Source organism: Polypterus senegalus, chromosome 8 (genome assembly GCF_016835505.1).
Source record: "Polypterus senegalus isolate Bchr_013 chromosome 8, ASM1683550v1, whole genome shotgun sequence".
NCBI lineage: Eukaryota > Metazoa > Chordata > Cladistia > Polypteriformes > Polypteridae > Polypterus > Polypterus senegalus.
Window position 1 is genome coordinate 167,371,954 of NC_053161.1, and position 24,207 is coordinate 167,396,160.

General features: G+C 41.4%; 1 protein-coding gene across 1 annotated transcript; it reads left to right on the forward strand.

The window, feature by feature from the left end:
* Nucleotides 1-1,631: 1,631 nt before the first annotated feature.
* Nucleotides 1,632-24,207, forward strand: LOC120534463 (procathepsin L-like). Its single transcript, XM_039762060.1, has 8 exons — nt 1,632-2,778; nt 17,183-17,311; nt 17,423-17,545; nt 17,641-17,799; nt 18,648-18,872; nt 20,947-21,112; nt 22,367-22,472; nt 23,729-24,207. The coding sequence occupies exons 2-8, from the start codon at nt 17,189-17,191 to the stop codon at nt 23,826-23,828; spliced, it is 1,002 nt and encodes a 333-aa protein (XP_039617994.1). The 5' UTR covers nt 1,632-2,778; nt 17,183-17,188; the 3' UTR covers nt 23,829-24,207.

Genomic DNA, 24,207 nt, shown 5'->3' on the forward strand with positions numbered 1-24,207 from the left:
AATATGTAATATTCAATCATTTTCCTTAATAAATAAATGACCAAGTATAATATTTTTGTCTCAATTGTTTAACTGGTTTCTCTTTATCTACTTTTAGGACTTGAGTGAAAATCTGATGATGTTTTAGGTCATATTTATGCAGAAATATAGAAAATTCTAAAGGGTTCACAAACTTTCAAGCACAACTGTAGTTGTCAAGGAAAAAACAGGCTAATCAATCAATCAATCAACATTTATTTATATAGCACATATTCATACAAAAAAAATGTAGCTCAAAGTGCTTTACAAAATGAATAGAGTAATAGAAGACACAATAAAAGATAAACATAAGTCAACATTAATTAACATAGAATAAGAGTAAGGTCCGATGGCCAGGGTGGACAGAAAAACAAAAAACTCCAAAAGCTGGAGAAAAAATAAAATCTGTAGGGGTTCCAGACCAAGAGACCGCCCAGTCCCCTCTGGGCATTCTACCTAACATAAATCATCATATTTTCATGGAAGGACCAGATGATGATGGTCACGTAGACTTCTGGCTTTCAGTCCATCATTGTTGGAGCATCATGATGCTTTGAGTAGGTGGTGGTGGCGCAGGCCGCCACCACAAAGAAACCGGAAAAAGAAACAGAAGAGAGAGTAGGGGTCAGTACGGATTTTAGAGCCACCATGAATAGTTATTATGAAGAATTGAACATAAAGAGTATCAGGATTATGTTAAAGTGAAGTTATAAAAAGGCCATGTTAAAGTAATGTGTTTTCAGCAGTGTTTTAAAGTGCTCTACTGTATTTGCCTGGCGAATTCCTATCGGCAGGCTATTCCAGATTTTAGGTGCATAGCAGCAGAAGGCCGCCTCACCACTTCTTTTAAGTTTAGCTTTTGGAATTATAAGGAGACACTCATTTGAAGATCTAAGGTTACGATTTGGAATATAACGTGTCAGGCATTCCGATATATAAGATGGAGCGAGATTATTTAAGGCTTTATAAACCATAAGCAGTATTTTAAAGTCAATCCTGAATGACACAGGCAACCAGTGTAGTGACATCAAAACTGGAGAAATGTGTTCGGATTTTCTTTTCCCAGTTAGGATTCTAGCAGCTGCATTCTGCACTCGTTGCAAATGATTTATGTCTTTTTTGGGTAGTCCTGAGAGGAGTGCGTTACAGTAATCTAGTCTACTGAAAACAAAAGCGTGAATTAATTTCTCAGCATCTTTCAATGATATAAGAGGTCTAACTTTAGCTATGTTTCTTAAATGAAAAATGCTGTCCTAGTGGTCTGATGAATATGCGATTTAAAATTCAGATTACAGTCAACGGTTACCCCTAAATTTTTTACTTCCGTCTTAACTACTAATCCTAGTGCATTAAGTTTATTTCTGATAACCTCGCTGAATCCATTATTGCCAATTACCAAAATTTCAGTTTTCTCTTTATTTAGTTTGAGAAAATTACTATTCATCCATTCAGAAATACCAGTAAGACATTGTGTTAGTGTATCGAAAGAGTCGGAGTCATCAGGTGCTATTGATAAGTACAGCTGTGTGTCATCAGCATAGCTGTGGTAGCTCACGTTGTAACCTGAGATAATCTGACCTAACGGAAGCATATAGATTGAGAATAACAGCGGACCCAGGATAGAGCCTTGTGGAACACCATATCGGATATCATGTGTCTTTGAGATTTGATTACCACAACTCACAAAGGCTAAGAAAGTGACTACTCAGCTCTAACAATGGAGAGGCAAACAAAGTATCCGAAATGCAGTCCAAGATATGCCAAATGTGGAGCAAAAAAACAAATAGTTCCAGCAAGAATAAACAGGATTAATAAAGGGAAACTGTCAGGCATCTTACCAATTACCATAACTCCATATGAAATACAAAAAGGAAGCAATAGTAGGAACTATGCAAGTGCTACGCTGAACCCTCACACCCATGTAAAGTAATAAGAAATAAAGCAGTACAACTGGACTATCCTGACTATAAAGTGCAACGTCCACTCTTGTCTTCATAGTAAGTACACCAAGATAATTTGGAGAAATTAACCCTTAGAGAAGAAGGAACATTTAATGAGATGTACCCCCCTCTGTATTCAAGAATGACCATTAGGGTCAAAGATGTAAATCAGAGTTGAGTTGACTCCTCTGCAAAGAATCCTAAAAGGACATTCATTTTAGTCTTGTAACACAAACTGAACTCTGGTTGAATGTGATGGATATAACACACCAATGAGCTGGCACAGGCTCTTTAACTGCTAAGAACCTTGGTCCATTCACCAGAGGTTACACCTTCATTTCCAATGGGGTGCATTCACTTACTTTCTGTGGGGAGAAAAAGCTCACAAACTTTCCCTGGCCTGGGAGCTGCTCTCCATAGAACCTTAGATACGGAAGACCTTGATGAGCTCTAAGATTCCAAACCAAGCTTTGTGCCAGCAACTGAGCCCAGTCTGAGGAGATGGAACAACATAAGGGAACTTCAGCACTTAAACTCTCTTACATCAGAAGGAGTCCTGCTTTTCCCTACAAAGTCGCAGAGGAAACAGTGAGCTGAGGACGGCGATGAGGGTTACTAGATTTGACGAGCACTTTACAGGCCAATCACAGTCAAAATCCTGTCCAATCCTACAAAATCTAGCCCAGCATTGGCTACTCCTTTTCAAGCCAGCAAACTGTGAACCATCTTCTCCTCCACCGCCTCCAAGCAGTAAACATTATGACCATCACTCCTCTGAATGGTGAATTGATACTTCATTTACATAAGTAGGCGGGACAAGGTAATTAAGTTTAAAAAATAATTTTCTGAAATAGCTGATGTTTTACCTACTTACAGAGTTAAGTCTTTAAATTGTTTTTTTTTAAATAAATATAATAAATGGTATTAAAAAATAATTTAAAAATATGATGATGCATTTCACAATATCTTTTGCATTTTCTTTTGGAAAAGTTAGTGAAGTGCTTTGTCAGCGTGCATCTGAAAAGGATAAAAGTGAAAGATTTTTTCCATACGGAAGAGGATAGAAGGTAGGAGACGCAAAACGTGTCAGCTGTATGGTCTTCTCCACGTGTGTCTCTTACCTTCTTTTCTCTTCAGTGCAGAAATAACCTTTCACTTTTTTCATGATGAGAAATGTGTGAACCAGCTAAACCCAAGCAACACAACTGCAAACACAATGGTGGAACACAACACATTTTGTTCACACAGAAACCATCCTTCCATCCATCCATTGTCTAACCCGCTGAATCCGAATACAGGGTCACGAGGGTCTGCTGGAGCCAATCCCAGCCAACACAGGGCACAAGGCAGGAACCAATCCTGGGCAGGGTGCCAACCCACCGCAGGACACACACAAACACACCCACACACCAAGCACACACTAGGGCCAATTTAGAATCGCCAATCCACCTAACCTGCATGTCGTTGGATTGTGGGAGGAAACCGGAGTGCACGGAGGAAACCCACGCAGACACGGGAGAACATGCAAACTCCACGCAGGGAGGACCCGGGAAGCGAACCCGAGTCTCCTAACTGCGAGGCAGCAGCGCTACCACTGCGCCACCGTGCCGCCCCACACAGAAACCAACCTTTTAAAAAATATGCAGTTTGTAGTTTATTGTTTTTATTTGAAACTAACTGTGTAAGGCCATGCTGTAGAAAGCCCGGGGTCCTAGAAACTATCATCAGAAAAAAAAAATTTGAAACGTAGAGATGTCAGGTAATTGAAAGGAACTACTCATGGATGATGGAACTGCTGACAGCAGTGGCACAGTGAATTCCGAGGTGTGTAGAAACATTTGACCTGCTCAAGGTCCAGTAAACGCTTCCAAACTCACTGGATGGCACTTCATCCTACAACAAGATAATGAGCGAAACACACTGCTGAGGCAACGCAGGAGTTTATCAGAACGAAAAAATGGAAAATTCTTGAATGGCCAAGCCAGTCACCTGATTTCAGACCAACTGAGCAGACCTTCTATATGCTAAGAAGAAAGCTTATGGGGACAAGATGGCTGCATTAGGGGCTTGGCAGAGCATCACTAGAGAAGATGTGAGGGATATGCGACAAAGTCCTAAATATGACAACGGCTTTAATAGACCTGCCATTGCTGTGTCCAAACATTATAAGGCCCTTAAATGGGGGGACTGTGTAAAAAGAAGTGGTGTAACCGAAACGTATGCAAATCCCCTTAAATGAAATTCTACAATTTCCCCTTTAATGACAACTGAATTGCTTGATTTGTAATTTTAAACTGTGGAGCAGATAGGGAAATCAAGGAAAAATGTGTCTTTGTCACAAACATTGTGGAGGGCACTGTAGATGTAGTTATCATATTTTTGTAATCTTTGTGTGTTTTAATGAATTGTATTGTTCTTTGTCTTTACCTTGCTACAATATGAAGGCTAGAGACCCCACCTATAGAGAAGTGTAAGGAAAATAAATTGGGAGCCTCACCAAAGTCATTATTACAGGCATTGCCAAAAGAAAAACTGATACTTGATTGATTAACATGAATTCTAGTCACATGAAATTTCCAACCGTCATAGCGTTTATGTTTATGACTGGAAATAATGAAAAAAAAGCATGAAGTTGTTTCAAAAAAGAAAAAATGTTACATGTAACTGAAACATGCAAATACCAAAAGAAAAGGTCTTCCTAGTGCAAGTTTAGTAGACGTGCTTACTGATCAAAATAAGAAGATTTTCTTTTTGGATCTTTCATGTAAATGGGTCTTTTGGGGACCAAAAATGTTTCTCCTATGGCATCGCTCTGAAGAACCACTCTGGAATTTTCTTAATTTTTAAGAAAGCTTTTGTGCTCACCTGGGGCCTCATGTATAACGCCTTGCGTAGAACTCGCACTATAACATGGCGTAAGCACAAAAGCCGAAATGTGCTTACGCACAGAAAAATCCAGATGCAGGAATCTGTGCGTACTCCAACTTCCACGTTCTTCCGCTACATAAATCCCTATCAGCTTGAAAACTAACGCTCGTGCACGCGCATTATGTAACGCCCCAAATCCTCCCAGAATTATGCCTCTTTGAATATGCAAATGAATATAAATCGCCCTTAAACTTAGCCTTCTGTGAAAAGACAATGAGAAAAGCACGGGGGAAAATATAAGAATTTCAGCGAATACCAAGTGGAGGCAAAGGAAAAACATACCATTTGTTCAAATAAGCCGTGGTATAATCAACAAAAGGAAGTTGACCGAGTGACATAGCGTGTTGGAGAAACTTGAAAGCTCACGTTCACAAAATCGCACAGTGCCGGAAATAAAAAAGAAGTCACATATCAAAGTTGCAGTGAGAAGCCGAGTTGTAAGCCCACTGTCTGAGTGTCATATGAAAGTTTATTACGGTACAGAGAAAAAAGCCACACGGTGGGGAAAAAGCACGAAATGTCAACTTCAATCTCGACATTTCCACTTTAATCACGTAGTTTATTTTGTCATTTAGTAGAACATTATAAACTTCATCTTAAAATCATTTAATTAACCAGTTTCTCAAATCACATCGTAATTAAAGTAGCACGTTAAATGCTTTGTTTTGTATGTGATTTTCTATGTGCCTATGTGTGTGAATCACTACTTGCTTCTTAAACCGGCTCTCTTCCTCCAACTGGACACAGAGTCCATTACATTCGTGATATTACAGTTCTCTGAATAACTAAAATACTGAGATGTATACGTGATATCATTTTCATGATGATAGGAGTTAAAGCATGTTATTGATTGTGTGCGACATTCGATGAAATTATTTATTGCAGCAGTACTCGGGGGCGGCTCTGTCCAGTAGAGAAAGTCCAATGTCAATATGGTATCTTATGCACGGTGGATGGCCACGTATGTTGCAGACACTGCATAGCCGCCTCGTGCTCATGACACAAGCATTTAACTTTTGCCGAAATTTGTCGCTGCATTTTAGCTGTGTTATTTTCTCTTTCTGTTTTATATTTAATATATATTGGCGTAGCCACCACTGCAGTCCTTGCTTTTCTTTCTCCAAGTAACCAATCGCCATACAATCAGCTCTGTAATAGACGTTAAGCCATCTGTAAGCTTAGAGCGCCGATTCTTCAAAAAGTACAGTTTGAAGATACAGTGATATAAATACTCTGAGTTGTGCAGTGAGAGTAATAAGGAAAAAGATGATCCGCTGTGGCAACTCCTAACGGGAGCAGCTGAAAGAAAAAGAAGAAGAAGAAGGTGCAGTGAGAGTAACAACGCTAAAGCAGTTATGGTATTTGGAATACTATGGCTATTCCCTGGACCATTATATTGTTACAAGTTAATTACAATCAGATGCATTACACTAATAAACAATATGCGGTTAGTTTCAGTGTATTTATAAAGCTGCGTCAGCAAAATAAGGTGTAACCACACAAGAACAGTAGCATTGCTTTGACGCTGGGTGCCGCCAGTCTGCAAAACCGAGTGGAGAACTTGCATACGACAAGGTATGAGGTACCGTGGAAAAGTGCGTGGCTTTACGCCAAATGTAGGTTTTATACATCACGATTTGAACGTGTAAAAGTTCTTACGCAACATTTCTGTGCGTACGCACCATTTATACATGAGGCCCCAGGTCTTTGACTGGTGTGACGTACCCCAGTGTCCTGTAATCGATACTGGTGAGGTTCAGGTTAACTGGCAGCACTCCGCAGTTCGGTGGCAGACAGTGTGCCACCCCTCACGTGCTTCGCAAAATAGGAACTCAGCATACTGGCAAACTCTGAAGATGTCTGCCAGAAAAGTAAAGATGGCCTTCATGGTAAACTGTGGAAAGTCAGCCTCAGAAGTGAAATTAACAGGTTACCTTGAGTGGTCTCACATCACTTCAGTTTGTTTAGCATCATATTACTCTTGACGTATTCATTCAGTCATTTGTTCCCTTTAGCTCCAATACATGATAGTATAGCAACATATGCCAAGATCTAACCTTGGAGACATTCACTCCTATACTGGGCTGTTTGAGAATAAACCAATTGGCTGAAGATGCACAGCTTTAGGGAGGGTGAAGAAGACATAGAGCTGAAGAAAATCTATACAGACATGTTGGAAATGTATAATGTTTTATTTTACTCCATTTTTGACACCCATTGCACCCCCAAACCTACTCGGAAGGGGGTCTTTCTCTTAATTCTGTTAGGTTTTGAACCCAGACTTCTGATAGGAAACTAATCAAGGACTTTGTTAAATGGTGCGACTCAAACCACCTACAACTGAACACCAGCAAAATCAAGGAGCTGGTGGTGGATTTTAGGAGGACCAGGCCCCTCATGGACCCCGTGATCATCAAAGGTGACTGTGTGCAGAGGGTGCAGACCTATAAATACCTGGGAGTGCAGCTGGATGATAAACTGGATTGGACTGCCAATACTGATGCTCTGTGTAAGAAAAGACAGAGCCGACTATACTTCCTTAGAAGGCTGGCGTCCTTCAACATCTGCAATAAGATGCTGCAGATGTTCTACCAGACGGTTGTGGTGGGTGCTCTCTTCTATGCAGGGGTGTGCTGGGGAGGCAGCATAAAGAAGAGGGACGCCTCACGCCTGGACAAACTGGTGAGGAAGGAAGGCTCTATTGTAGGCACAGAGCTGGACAGTTTGACATCCGTGGCAGAGTGACGGGTGCTGAGCAGACTCCTGTCAATCATGGAGAATCCACTGCATCCACTGAACAGGATCATCTCCAGACAGAAGAGCAGCTTCAGTGACAGACTTCTGTCACCGTCCTACTCCATAGACAGACTGAGGAGACCCCACACTATGCGACTCTTCAATTCCACCTGGGGGCGTAAACGTTAATATTATTCAAAATTGTCTGTCTATTATACCTTCATTGTTATCACTCTTTAGTTTAATATTGTTCTTTATCAGTATGCTGCTGATGGATTATGTGAATTTCCCCTTGGGATTAATAAAGTATCTATCTATCTATCTGTTATATAGTGCCTTTCACATCTATCTATCTATCTATCTATCTATCTATCTATCTATCTTTCTATGTGAGACAGCAGTGGGAATCATGGATGTAGGGTCTTTTTTTTCAGTGCCCAGGAACTTTACATTGTTAAAACAAAATAAATAAAATAATTACAATGAAAATGTGCATTAAAAAACAGAGATAAACCAGAATAAATTCTTTGCATAATACCATTAACCAAAAGCATAGTAAATATATTATGATAAATATGTAAATATTCTTTAAAATGTCAGGGAGAAACTATAAATTAAATTAGCAAGTCTTTAATTTAGATTTCAATAAAGTCAAGTGATCATTGCATCCTGTTGTCTCATTTCCTTGAAATATTTAAAATTACTTTTATGAAGCAGGCAGAATTATCTAGAATGAAAACAAAATGATCTTTGGGTTTCAGTTAGGTTATAACCATTCAAATCATTAAAAATAAAACGCAGTGTGACATGAGAAGCATTTCCTGTTAGTGTGACTCTGTCCTGGGTGACACCGAGCAGTGTGGAGGTGGCACAGACGCAGAAGAGGCCTGACTGTGACTTGTGGTTCTCGACACGTCCACAGCGACTTCTTTATACTCACGAGAAGGCGGGGGGCCCACTGTGAGCAAATAACATCAGAGGAAAACTAAATGAGGAGCTCAGGGTGGGACGTGCACTTGAGGCTATTAAGGTAAGCCCTGCTGGTGCATGAAGGGGCTTTACTGGGCTTTGAGTTTGTGTTTCAACCGCACTGTGAAAACAAACCAGCTGTCCTGTCAACATGAGGGTCTGCTTAGGGTTAAGTCAGGAGACTGGAAGGGCTGGGAGGTGTGGAAGTCACTAATTCAGATGAGAATCAGAACATGGCTACCAAAAATTTAAATAGTAAGACGACAAACCCAAGGGATTATCCAGGAGGCAAAGCCTTAAATTAGGCACAAGGCAGGAAGGAGTTTTGTTTTTAATTCAATCTTAATACAGCCATTTTGATACACCTGCTTATATTTTGGCTAAATGTACAGTTTATCTTTGATTAGAGACTTGATCCTTCATCAGAAATAGTTTAGTTTAACTTGTAATTGCCTTACATCTTTAGTAAAATTATTTTGTAAAAATTATCTTTTTGCACAATTAAAATGAGAAAGTGACTGTTTTTATTTTATTATTTTCAAATCTGAAATTGACAGGTAACTTTTTTGTGCTATTCTAAGATGAGCTCCTCACCATCTTCGTTTAATAATAAGGAGATGTGTCTAAAATTGTGGACGGGATTGTGATGGTGACTTTTTATCCAGGGTTCTGAGTTCTGAGTGCCAGCTCGCTGCACATTGTACCTTTAATCATTTTCATCAAACACTAGAGATATCCATCCATCCATTATCCAACCCGCTATATCCTAACACAGGGTCACGGGGGTCTGCTGGAGCCAATCCTAACCAGCACAGGGCACAAGGCAGGAACAAACCCTGGGCAGGGCGCCAGCTCACCGCAGGGCACACACAGACACCCACACACCAAGCACACACTAGGGACAATTTAAAATCGCCAATGCACCTAACCTGCATGTCTTTGGACTGTGGGAGGAAACCCACGCAGACACGGGGAGAACCTGGGAAGCAAACCCGGGTCTTTTAATTGCGGGGAGGCACAGTGGCTATCTCACTAGAGATATTGTGGTCAAAATTTAACATCTTATTAAAGAAAGAAACATCCTCTAAAGTGACAATTCAGTGATCAGTCTGGAGAAAAGCTTTGAATGACTCCTCGGCTAAATGCTTTGGAGCAAGCAGTCTGTTACAGCCTGGTCAGAATGATCAGAATAGTCCGAGAAACAAAGGAAACGGGTTCATTTTATAAACTGTTGAATTTACATACTGTGTCAATCCATGCATATATTTTACTCTGGTTGGTTTGTTGGTTTACACCCAAATGATTTATCTATATATATATATATATTTTTTTTTTTTCCTCCAGCCGTCTGGAGTTTTTTTTTTTCTGTCCCCCCTGGCCATTGAACCTTACTCTTATTCGATGTTAATTAATGTTAATTTATTTTGTTTTATAATTGTGTCTTTCATTTTTCTATTCTTTAATATGTAAAGCACTTTGAGCTACTGTTTGTATGAAAATGTGCTATATAAATAAAATGTTGTTGTTGTTGATATAAAAGTGGTAGTGCTGCTGCCTCGCAGTTAGAAGACCTGGGTTCGCTTCCCGGGTTCTCCCTGCGTGGAGTCTGCGTGGGTTTCCTCCCACAGTCCAAAGACATGCAGGTTAGGCGCATTGGCGATTCTAAATTGTCCCTAGTGTGTGCTTGGTGTGTGAGTGTCCTGCAGTGAGTTGGCACCCTGCCCAGGATTGCTTCCTGCCTTGCACCCTGTGTTGGCTGGGATTGGCTCCAGCAGACCCCCGTGACCCTGTGTTTGGATTCAACAGGTTGGAAAATGGATGGATGGATATATATATATATATATATATATATATATATATATATATATATATATATATATATATATATATATATAATTCTTTTCGCGTTTGAAACGGAAATTATGTATTACGTAGTGCGCCCCGCGTCGCCCTCTCCCAGCCCTCTGCTCTGGACTCCAGCGCTGACAGACAGACAGACAAAACTGTCACATTGTAACTTTTTTTTTTAAAAAATTCCCAATACTTGATAATAGAAGAGATGAAGACAACAGCTTTGCGTCTTCACACTTTTTAACTGCGCCGAGCTGTATACCGCCTTCAGCGGCAACGGGTCGTAACAACAAAGTGGACGCTGGGAGGCGCGGTTTACTAATCACTTAGTGGAGATAAGTATACAGAAACACGCCGATCTATCCCATAAAAGTGCGCCCTGCGTCGTTCTCTGGACTCCAGCGCTGAGAGACAGACAAAACTGTCACATTGTAACTTTTTCTTTTTTTTTTAATTCCCAGTACTTGATAGTAGAAGACATGAAGAAAACCGCTTCGCTTCTTTCCACTTTTTAACTGCCTTGAGCGGCAGCAGGTCGTAAGAGCAAAGTAGACGCTGGGAGGCGCGGTTTAAATTTGAATCACGTGGGATGTGCTGTTCAGACTGCAATGTGAAATTAACACCTTTAAGCCATCCACATGTACCGTTGTTGTCTCTTATTTCTGGGCAAATCCACATTCAACTAATTTTCTACAGAACATTACGAAATACAATTCGTGTTTTCAGATGACATCGTTTGGCAGCACGGCTCCTACCGAACAGTCTAGGTTTATGCCAGCATTCAAAATCCCGGGGCAAATCCCCCCCAAAAAAATTATTGGGGAACTTCAGGACCTGTCAACCATCGACAGAAAGAGTCAGGTTACACAGAGAAAGTGAGACAGAAGCAGATCGAGAGAGAAGGCTCGCTGATCAACGTATACGACAATCACAATCGAGGGCCTCACAAACACCCGAACAGGCTACCACGTCACACAGGCGTCAGTTGCCTGATGCGAGCCACAAATTCCTCCAGATTTTGCATTTTATTTTTTTCCCTTCTGCTCATTGAGCGAAGCCACTGGGTAATCTGCTAGTATAGAATAAAAGTCTACTCTATTATATTCTGGTTCTTCTTCTACCTTTTGAGATGAGACACCACCCTTGAAGTGTCTGTGCCTATAACGACTGTCCATTCTCGCTGCTTATAGGACATCTGCTCCTCCTTCAGTTCATTTTGTATGGTACATCATCCTTTCTTCTGGTACATTCTTTACTTACTTGACCATTTCAGTATTTTTCCTAAACCAATTCTTATATTTCAGTGTACATTTTGTTATTCACCTGACCTTTGTTTGGTTTCCCACATTTATTAACCCTTTATGCTATTTCTTTAAGATGAATGCTATGTTACCCTAAAATTATTCTTCCACAATATTCGAGAGCCGAACATAAAGAGTTTAGTTGAGCCTTACATATTTGCCCCATGTCTTCTGGGTTAGTTTTTTCAAAACTGTTTGGCCTCCTCCTTTCTACCCTTAGACATGTAGACAAATGTTGATGGGATGTGCCGTCTGACATCTGCATACGTGTTGATTCATACCAAAGGTTGCAAAAGTAACATCAAAAATGCTTCATTAAAATCAAAAGCTATAAAGAAGGATGAGGACAGGCAAACGTAAAGTAACAAAGATGGGAAGAACTCTGCTGTGCTGCCGGCCCATCGGTGTGTACACTGGAGTGGACGATTAGCCTAACGTGAGACAAGCCTGAAATATCTGAGAAAACGCGCAAGGCGAGAGTCAGATACTGTCTGGGACCGAGACAAAGTGCCACACTAGAAGTCTGTCATCTTCTTATTCCATCTGAGTAAACAAGAGTATCTAAAACACATGAACTGGAAAAACAATGCAACTGCTTGTCAGGCCGTGGGAGTAAATATCATTTATGAATTATGAGAAAGAAACAACAACAACATGCGTATTTGACTTAGCCGTCCTAATCTCACTTAGCCGTCCTAATCTCATGTGTAAGATGAAACACATTTTATTTTTTGTCATTGGACATAAAGTGACGGCTCTGTTAGATGATCTTTTATTTTACTGCTTGGCTCACACTCAGTGCTGCATAAAGTACTCAAAGTAAAAGTAAAGATTTCTTTTCTGAAAAATTACTCAAGTTAAAGTAACATTTTTACCAGAAATTGTTCTTATCTTTGTTACTGTATCTTTTCCTTGTTTGTAGGCATTTTTGATATTAATTTTCATCCATCCATCTATCTATCTGTCCATTTTCTACCACTTATCCAAGACGCCCAGATGCCATTTTTCCCTGCCATCTCCCCCAACTCCCCCTGGTGGGATATCGAGGTGTTCTCAAGCTAGATAAAAGATATAATCTCTCCAGCATGTCCAGGGTCTGTCCTCCCCAAGAAAGGCATCCTCATCAGATGCCCAGACCACCTCATCTGGCACCTTTCAATGTGGAGGAGCAGCAGCTCTACTTTGAGCTCGTCCAGAATGTCTGGGCTCCTGTCTCTACTGTAAGGCTGAGCCCAGACACTTGTAGCACCCAGCCGGGATGCCCAGGAGGACCAGAGGAGGACTTGTGCCTGCTCCAGACCACGAGGGGGCGACCGCCCTGGTTGTTTTGGGGGCCACGGGTAGAGGGCTTGGAAGCCCAACCCTGTAGGGGCCCGTGGTCACCGCCAGGGGGCGCCCCAATGCCTTGGGAGCCCTGGACCTCAGCACTTCCGCCACACCAGGGAGTGCAGGGGGGGGGGAGAGGATCAGGGACCCCCGGAGGCCTTCCGGCCACATGAGGGTGTGTCGGCGGAGGCTCCTCAGGAAGCACCTGGAGCCCATCCGGGGGTGCATAAAAGGGGCTGCCTCCCTCCATTCGCTAGCGAGAGTCGGGTGGAAGTGGACGGAGCTCGGAGGAGAGGAGTGGAGGCGGTCTGAAGACTGAAAAAGGCATACTGTTGTGCGGCCAGGACTTAAAGGGGTGATTGGTGCTGAGGCACTGGGTTTATGCACTTTATTGTATATAATTGTAAAAAAACGTGTGTGTGGTGAAACCAGCATGCCTACCTGTCAGTGCCCGGGCTGTACACCGCACACACTACAAGGGAAACTCACTTCTGATGTTTGTATCCATGACGCAATTCTTTCAGTCACTCCCTCCAAGTTGTGACCATGGAGATCGACCAGTAAACAGAGAGCTCTGGCTCAGCTCACTCTTCACCATGACTAACAGGTACCTCGTCCTCAAGACTGTGGATGCTGCTGTCATCCGCCTTTCAGTCTCCCGTCCCTTTCCACCCTCACTCGTGAACAACATCCCAAGATACTAAAACTTCTCTTCTTGAGACAACACTTCATCCCTAACCTGGAGAGGGCACTCCACCCTTTTCCATCAGAGAACAATGACCTCAGACTTGGAGGTGCTGATCCCAGCTGCTTCACACGTGGCTGCAAACTTCCCCACACAGAAAAATTAAATTAAATGATCTCTTATAGTGTCAACAAGTGTGAATATGGAAGGACTGGATCCATTTATGCACTTAATGTGTGAATTGACACTGGCAATTTTGCTGTACAGAGTCTGAGGTCAGAGCCCAATGACACCAACAGAACCACGTCATAATAATAATAATAATTATAAAAATAATAATAATGATAATAATTTATTATTTACATTTATATAGCACTGTTCTCACTACACCAAGTGTTTTAGTGAGTGGAGAGCCACTTCAACAACCACTAATGTGTAGCCTCCATCTGGATGATACGATGGCAGCCATTTTAGCACCAGTATGCTCACCATACATTTGCTGTTAGGTGGTGAATGGGGTGAGGGAAATTGATCGCCGTTTAGAGAAAGGGGATGACCAGGCCGTGGAGGTCAATTTAGCTTGGACATTGGGATACACCCTGTCCTTTACAAAGGATACCCAGGGATCTTTTATGACCACAGAGAGTCAGTTCCTCGGTTTTGCATCTCATCCAAAAGTCGCCACCATTTTTACAACACAGTGTCCCCGTCCCTGCACTTGGGCAATGGGATCCACATTTAGACCACTGGGTAAGTGCCCCCGGCTGGTCTCACCAACACGTCTTCCAGCAGCAACCCAAGCTTTTCCTAAATGGTCACCCATCCAATTACTGGCTGGGCCTGAACATGCTTAGCTTCATGTGGTTGGCCTCTTCTGATGTGCATCTGCAAAAAGTAGAAATGTGGTTGTGAGGTCATCGAAATGGACCCTCTCCACTTCTTGCCTTTGCCTAGAAATTCTGTCCATAAAAATTTTGAATCTTTATCCCTCTCCATGAATTACCACCTTATCGTGGTGGAAGGGTTTGTATGTCCCAGTGATCCCAAGAGCTATATTGTCTGTGGCAATGGGCTTTGAGTGGGTCACCCAAGGCAAATTGGTGGTGGTCTGGTGGTCGGGCCTTTTCCCATGGGTCCCAGCCAGGCATACCTCAAATGAGCAACATGAGGTCTGTCTTACAGAGGGCCCACCACCTTCTGGAAGTACCATCAGGGCCCTGTCCATTGTGGCTTGGGTAGCAGTCGACGGCAAGTGCTTTGGGGGGGCCGATCCCTGGCTACCAAAACAAAACTTTCTGTGGCTTCTTTGATTTTGTGACAATGGGATATGATGTTTGAAATCTCTGGTATGAATCCACATGTGTGGAGGTGTTAGCTGGCTCACCCCATCGGCATTTGTCTTCACGTCTGAGGTAAAAATGGGGATGACAGGCACATTCTTTAAACATTCGGCCCTGGTGAAAAAGAACAAATATAAAGGGCAAATACTCCAATATTCCTTTTCTGTAATACTCCTTCAAATCAAAAACTATTTCTTACTTTACCAGATGACAATTAATAAAGACACAATATGACGAGTTAGCAGCAGAAATTCAGACCCTTGGAACTGAAGTCACCAGCACGATCAAGTCCTCAATTTTAGGAAAATCCCATACTGGTGTGTCTCCTTATTGATTAACCAGTAAAGTATGGTGATGAGGGACTGGTATTTGATTAATGCTGAAATAGCACAAAGATTTATTTTAGAAATTTCAGGCTTGGAAAAAAAAAAATCAAAAACGGTCACTTTCTCATTTTTGTTGACTGCTAATTGTGCATAATTATATTAAAGCTAAAATGCAATTACAAGTAAGATGAAAGCACATTTAGTTTGAGATTAGCCTTGTAATCAAAGGTGAATTATAAAAGTAGCCAAAAGACAAGGAGACTGTATACAGATTCAATAAAACCTGTTGCCTTGCACCTAATTTAAGGCCTTACCTCATAAATAAGCCCTTGGGTTTGTCACCTTAGCAATAATAATAATAATAATAATAATAATATTAATGTTTTATTTATGGAGCGCTGTTACGGAGATGAAAAAAAGCTGTCAGTACTATCAAGCTAACGTGTGGTTGAAAAGTAAGAAGCTGATCAAAGATGACACCCAAATTATTAATGCTGAGGGTTCATCCAGGATCCCATTGGTGTCACTTTTTAGCCCACAAAAGGTAGAGAGGACAGATTTGGTACCAACTAATAAGATTTCTGATTTATCAGGAATGAGTTGTAAAACATTTTCTGTCATCCAATGATCGATTTCCCGACTGCATTTATTTATTTGTTTTCAATGCTGCTCCCATTCCCAGCTGAATTAGTGACTTCTGCACCTCCCAGCCCTTCCAGTCTCCTGACTTAACCCTAAGCAGACCCTCATGTTGACAGGACAGGTGGATTGTTGAAACACAAACTCAAAGCCCAGTAAAGCCCCTTCATCCACCAGCAGGGCTTACCTTAATAGCCTCAAGTGCACGTCCCACCCTGAGCTCCTCATTTAGTCTTCCTCTGATGTTATTTGCTCACAGTGGGCCCCCCGCCTTCTCGTGAGTATAAAGAAGTTGCTGTGGACGTGTCGAGAACCACAAGTCACAGTCAGGCCTCTTCTGCGTCTGTGCCACCTCCACACTGCTCGGTGTCACCCAGGACAGAGTCACACTAACAGGTAATGCTTCTCATGTCGCACTTTATTTTACTTTTAATGATTCACAAGGTAAGAACTTAATTTAAACACAAAGGTCATCTGCTTTGTTTTCACTCTGGATTATTGATCCTGCTTTATAAATGCAATTTCAAAATATCTCAAGGAAATCGAAAAGTATAATGCAATGACCACTTAAAACCTAAATTAAACATCTTTATAATTTCTCCCTGACTTTTTAAGGGATATTTATCTTAATATATTTATTATGCTCTTGCTTAATGGGATGACATGGAGAATTTTCTCTGGACTATCTCTTGTGTTTTTATGTCTTTTTTCATTGTCATTATTTTATGCATTCTGTGCTGACAATGCAAAGTGCCTGAGACACATTTGTATTAACAGGCAGTGAAATAAAATCCTTGAATCCCTGAGCGATTTGCACTGCTGCCTCACATCCTCAGACAGCTGAGCTGAAATCCTAAAAGCAAAATTATTACATCCTCATCCTTCCCAAAGCTGCGAATTTCCAGTTGATTGTTTATATTCAGATAGCCCAGTGTAGGAGTGAATGTTTCACGTGTCAGACAGGTGTGTCACGTTCAAGGTTTGTTCTTGGCATACGCTCAGCCGCTAACCTGTGTTGGAATTGAAGGGACTGGAAAATGAATGAATAGCAATGTGCAGTGACATGATGTGAGACCACGCAAGGTAACCTGTTAATTTAATTTCTGATGCTGACTTTCTACAGTTCACCATGAAGGCCATCTTTTTTATGGTGTGTCAGGCTCTTTGCCTTTACCTCATCGTGTGTATTGACAGTCGTCTGGACTTCAAGTGGCAGGCTTGGAAGAAGACCCACGGCAAACAGTACAAGAAGGTAAAGGAGAGGATGAGGGACAGAATTAGAGGCGTCTGAATGTCCTGCTTGTTCTCTTCTGATTTCCATCTTGCTCAGTTTGTCTTTTCTAAAGAGATTTCTGTGTTTCAGGCAAGTGAACTGCAAAAAAGAACAATATGGGAAGAGAACTTGAAGAAAATTAATGCCCACAACCTGCTGTACAAGAGAGGAAAATCAACCTTTAAGTTGGGAATGAACCAGTTTGGAGATCTAGTAAGGAGATTTGGTATTACAAGTTAGCATACAAAGCCAGACACCTGACTAATATCTTCAATCATATTTCAATTTCCTCTTTACATTTCTAACAGACATCTTCAGAGTTTGCCAGTATGCTGAGTTCCTATTCCATGAAGCACGTGAGGGACGGCACACTGTCTGCCACCGACCTGCGGAGTGCTGCCAGTAAGCTGAACCTGACCAGTATCGATTACAGGACACTGGGGTACGTCACACCCGTCCAAGACCAGGTGAGTCCATGAATGTCTCTTCCTGAAGTGTCACCGTGTGTGGTGTCTTTGGTATCTTCTCATCTATGGCAGCTCCCTTCTCTATTGTCACCCTTAGGCCGTCTATGAAATAACAATGAGGCAAAATAGCCTTCAGATAAGGGGCAGCTAAGGAGAGGACAAAGACACAGCCCTTGTATTACTGCAAGAAAAGACATTGGGAGCAAAGACTGTTTAGATTGTTATAAGAAATACTGTAGAATTATGTATTTGGTGGTGTTATTAAACTTTCTTTATAGTAACAGTGAAGTAGTACTAGGGTGTTGTACCATGTTAGCCATTATGGATGTAGTGAGAAGTCCAGCAAAATGACCCCTTTGATTGGCTAACTAAAAAGATTACATCTTTTGAGGCCACTCGGGCCCCTTCTTCAGGCAAGAGGTAATACAGAATCTGAAGTTCCCTGTGTTTATATACACACTCTAGGACAAGAAACAACATTGGTAAATCTTAAATGTAACAAAAATAATAGATTCCTTCAGGCTAGGGTTCATTTAACAAGTAACAGTGATGAAAATTTTGGAAATTGAGTAAAAAAAAAAAGAAGTTAACAAAAGCATTGCTGAAGTGCGGATACCTCACAACCCTGAACCTGTACTGACAGGTTAGGAAAATGGATAAAATGTGCAGTAGGTAGCAAAGTGATGGGACATCCCATTCGAGATTAAATGCCAGCTGTCCTCCAATCATCACAATGGCATTAGATGAATTCATAGCAGTCAGATTAAACTGGAAGTAATTTGCTAAAATGTTTAAAAATATCGTCCAAAGACAGACCCAGCAGAGCGATCTTCTCTTATTTTCCGCAGGGATATTGTGGCTGCTGTTGGGCATTCAGTGCTGCTGGAGCAATCGAGGGGCAAACCTTCAATAAAACGGGCAAGCTGATACCACTGAGCAAGCAGAATCTGCTGGACTGTGCAGAGTATCTGGGGAACCAGGGCTGCTCAGGCGGTAGGCCCTCTCTGGCCTTCCAGTACGTGATCGACAATGGAGGAATTCAGGCTGAGGCGACCTATCCCTACACAATGGCAGTAAGTACTGAGGTGGCATGTCTGATTTCTTCTCACAGAGAACTGTAATGACGCTTCATAATTATGTAAGGCTGTTAGAAGTGGGGCGGCATGGTGGTGCAGTGGGTAGCGATGCTGCCTCGCAGTAAGGAGACCTGGGTTCACTTCCCGGGTCCTCCCTGCATGGAGTTTGCACGTTCTCCACATGTCTGCGTGCCTTCAGTCCCTCAGTTCAGCACTTAACACAGATTTATATGTGATCTGCTAGGGTCATAACTGTGCCCGAGCAAGAAAAGGCTAATCAGCTTTCCTCCATTTTAATATTAGACTAGGGGGCTTCGCTCACCAACCCCCGTGCAGGTCCTACATGCTCGTCATTACCTGGATCTGCCTCCTGTGACGAATCGTGCTGTGCTTTTGGATAAACACGAACATCAACCCTGTCTTGGATATCTCCATCTTTCGAAACTATTATCGCTGACAATTCGTCACATGTTGGTTCATTGTGTATGCAAGTGTGATCTTTCGGATTCATTTAGAAATCCAAGAAAACTTCTTCTGTCTGTGTTTTTCAGATAAATTTCGTGTAACGTGCGATACTTTTGGGAGTATGAATTTTTATCCATTATTGGCTGTAGAATTTCTAATATGTTCGATTCTATGTTACATCAGTTCTCCAGGATCATAAATATAAATCTGACCGAATTGTGGTTTCTTTGAAATTAAACATGTCGTAGCTTTAATTGTTGCGGGTCCACATGTTCTCATAGCGTATGATCATGAATTGTGTAAATCTACGTTTTGACCATTGAATGTTGTGAACGCAAACAGATTATTGTAGATTCGGATAGTTTGCCTGTGGTGTTTGTGGATTTCACTTTTACCAAACAACAGATCTTTTAATTGTTGTGGATACGCCTCTTCATTGGGAAGAAACACTACTTTTCCCTGATTGCAACACGAAGTGTCCGACTTAAACTTTAAAGCCGACTAATATCTACATACTTCTGTCATATCACCTGTGTCCATAGATTCAATCTCTTTTTGCTCTTCCGTTATTTCACAGAGTATTAGTTTCCATTTGTTTGTGCTAATGCGATCTTTACTATCAGTTTTTTGAGACTTTCGAATTTTAGTACTTTCATAATCTCTAACCTGCTCTGCATGTGTATCGCGCCAGCATTTTTGAACCTCTTTACGACGTTCTACTTTGTTTTCTACTCTTTGTCTTTTATTTCCTCCCCCACTTGGACCTGTTAGGTTTTCAGTTCCACTTGATCCGGGCTGATTATTACTTTCCTTATTTCCTGAATTTGCGCTTATATTGTTCTTTTTTGAATTCTTTTCTCTCCAACGCTTTTGGGCCTCTTTTCGACACGCTGCCCTTTCTTCTTCACTTAGTCGTTGACGTTTCACTTAGAATATTTTAAAATTATTGTCCAGAAATCGAAGGAAACAAATAGATTGTATGTCTTGTATTAAAGTGAGGAAAACTTAAAATTTTATAAGAGCTGAGAGCACAGGAGCTGTGTCTGACAACGGCATTCACACGAATGAGAGGCGAGTGGACCATGGGCGTGGGTAAATCTCCTGGCACAATCTCATCTCGCGGGACTTGAAATTATCTCTCAGAAAAAGTCTCATCTCAGGATTTCCTTTTATAATAGAAAGATTTTGTTAGACATTAACTACACTGCCAGGATAATCTTGTTAAATTTAAAGAAAAACAAAAGTACAGCTCAAACATATTTGATAAAGATGACCTACAAAATTATTTCTCATGTCAGATATTGCCAGTTGTTTTCAGGTTCAGTATATCGAGTCATTATTATAAAGTGTGCGGATTACAGTGAAATTCCCACTTGCGTGTGCTAATCAGCATGTAATGCGTCACCAGCGCCATAATTAATGAGCATAACAACATAACCTCTTAACATTTGTATTCCTTATCTGAAAAATCTGAGAACACATTTGTCACTTCCAATGCAACGTATGCCTAACAAGACATTAAAATATTTTATTCTTGCTTTGTATAACCCAACTTTTCCCATTTGCATTGTACGCAGTTTTAAATTTGCCATTTTTATATCTGCAGGTTGGGTCCTGTCGTTTTAACAGCAGCAAGGTTGCCGCCACTGTGGCAAATTACAAATACCTCCCAATTGGCAATGAGCAGGCTTTGGCAGATGCCCTGGCAACCATTGGGCCAATCTCAGTGGTCATAGATGCCAGTCAGATCAGCTTCCAGTTCTACCTGTCTGGTGAGTCACTTTGTTCTCTTCCAGGTGTCAAAAGGGAATTACTTGATGAAGCAACCATGTCAGGACAGAGCTGAACAGGATGCTTAATTGTGCAAGTTTTGAAGAAACAGAATATATAATGGACTGCTTGCGGTCATATTGTGCTCATTGTGGTAACATTGCTTGGCCAGTCCGGGTGGACATTTAGTCATTAAATGTATGTGAGAAAGGGAGCTCTATTACTTCTTTGGAGCATAGTGAAGATGAGAGTCCAACAAGGGGTATCTACTGAGAGTTAGACATCAATAAATGTACACTATACCAGTTGTGCTGAATTTGAGACTGAAGAAGCCCATTTAAGAAGAATATTGAGCTTCAAGTAAGATCTACCTAGGTGTGTACCGTATATACTTAAATTATTCTAGCGACTGGGAACTAAGTCCTTCCAGTTAGCAGAAGGGAAGACTTGAGTTTCTCCCAAGGAAGAAAACAAATTTAGGACAGCCCAAAATGATCATCCGCGGTCGCAACAGAGCTCCAAACCCTTAAGGCAACCGACAAATACCAGGTCCGTACTGCAACTACAAGCACCATTTTTCTTTCTTTTCTTCTCTGCTACTCCTCCCAGGAGTGTGTTGCCTGTCTCCTCACCTGGTTTCTACTGGTCAAGGCAGTGTGGTTCTTTTAATTGAAGGTTAGGAGCACACGCTGATACAGCAGATTGCTACACCCAACACATGACAAACCAACTCAGCATCCCAGATTAGGACGTGAGTGCAGCCATGTGACGGGTGACACCACCTCAGACCCACAGTAGTTTAGATGGAGTGGGAACGGCGTGAGGTTTTCTACAGTGACTGGAGAGCCAATTCTGCCACCAAGCCCCAGATTTTTCCCTTCCGGTTGGATGGCCTACATGCAGGGCTGGATGCAGATTAACATCATACCCAGACAATTGTAGGTTAAGGGCCTTGGTGTTTTGGCGTTTACGGGATTCGAACCCGCAACCTTCAGATTGCCAGTGCAATCAGTCTTGAAACGTAACCTCATCCAATCCCTGTTGTACTGTCCTCCTGGTTGGTTAAGGAACCGGTGTCAATCTTGGCAGGGACTCCAGCCGAAATGTGTTCCATTACGCTAACCTGCAACTGAAGTTCTCTGCTCAGAATATTTGTGTTGAGACTGTTGGAAAACTAAGGTGCCCCGTATAGTAAGTGCACAGGAGACGTGACACGATTTCCTCCGTTCATGTTTGTTTCTCTTTCTTTCTCTCAGGAATCTACAATGATCCAAAGTGCTCCGTACTTAACCTAAGTCATGCCATGCTGGCAGTCGGCTATGGGGTCCAAGGAAGTAGTAATTACTGGATTATCAAAAACAGGTAACATGGAATCATTGTTTATCTAGAGACAAAATCAGGCTTTTCACATTTCACATTTCCTGTTGATTATTAATAAAATGAATATCTGATATGTTCAAGTCCACAACTTCAAAGAGATGTAACTTTGAAGGGCACAAAGCAGTTTTGTTGAGCACAGCTCATACAACTGAAACACTTCACCACAAACTGAGCATCATGAACTTGTTAGACATTTGTAATGTCTTAATATATTAGATCTGAATCGCAATGTGATTCCTCCCCCACACTATGCGACTCTTCAATTCCACCCGGGGGAGTAAATGCTAACATTAATTTTATTTTCACTTTTTTCAGTTTTATTACTCTTTAATTTAATATTGTTTCTTTGTATCAGTATACTGCTGCTGGATTATGTGATTTTCCCGTTGGGATTAATAAAGTATCTATCTATCTATCTATCTATCTATCTATCTATCTATCTATCTATCTATCTATCTATCTATCTATCTATCTATCTATCTATCTATCTATCTATCTATCTATCTATCTATCTATCTATTATTTAGGTGGTTACCTACCAGGTAACGCTTGTGGTTGGTCGGCCAGTCGGCAAACCTCCGCCACATCCTCTCAGTCGTGAGAAGCAGATCATAGATATGTGATAGGGTACCTGTCAAATAATACAAAGGGTACACGACACGTGTTTCACCCTAATTGGTTTATGCAACTTTGCACCCCTTTTGGGGATCAAACCTTCAACCAAATTGCTGTCGAATATTTTGTGCTGGATCTTCTAACCACATACTGTTTCCAGCCATGTAATGTTATTGAGATTAACACTAAATATACATATATGACATGTACTATTAAATGTATTTGTTGTTGATCTCTGTCTCATTCATTGGTATGGATTTTTACAATCATCAAATGTAAAGGGAAATAAAAAATCACTTGCAGTGTTCTAATAAGTTAAGGTATAAAAAGTTGCCCACACGGCAACATATCAGAATTCCAGTCCTCGTGCTTTTCATTTTTCTCACCTTGCGTCACCTCCAGTTCCCCCTTCAGCACACCACAGCACATCAAGTGCAGCATGCAGATTACAGATTTAGCCTGCAAAGTACTGCTTAATGTTATTTGATTAGAATTCATATTTCCTAGCAAAATGTACAAAAAATATCTTCCTCTTTTTTAATTTCCAATAATAAGTGCTAAACCAAACACTCGGCCTGCTCCAGACTTTCTGTCTAACTTTGTCTTTTATTTTTTTCTTTCAGCTGGGGCACCATGTGGGGTGTTAATGGCTACCTGTTGCTGGCCAAGGACAAGAACAACGCCTGTGGAATCAGCCAGTATGGCGCTGTCCCTTTTGTCTGAGACACGTGACTGGCTCCCTTTGTGTTCCTCTGATTTGAGTGCAGTCGTAAGCCGGACTCTCATCTTTGGACTTGTGTAGAATTAGAAATCTGGGGTGTGGGGTGAGGTGGAATGTGAGCGGCACTAATGGGACAATCAAATGAAAACAGGCTGCTAAACACACACACACTGTCATGGAGGCCTAAATAGACAGTTAATCATAATGATGGCTGATTAGAGTTGACAGGAAATTTGTGTAGAGGTAGGCAAGTGATTATTTTGTAGTTCTGTGTCAGTTGAGTAGACCAGCCACAAGCATTTTATAGTAACAATAAATAACAATTCATAAATCTGAGCTGATATGATTTGCCAGTACTCATTCTTCATGTACGCAAAACGA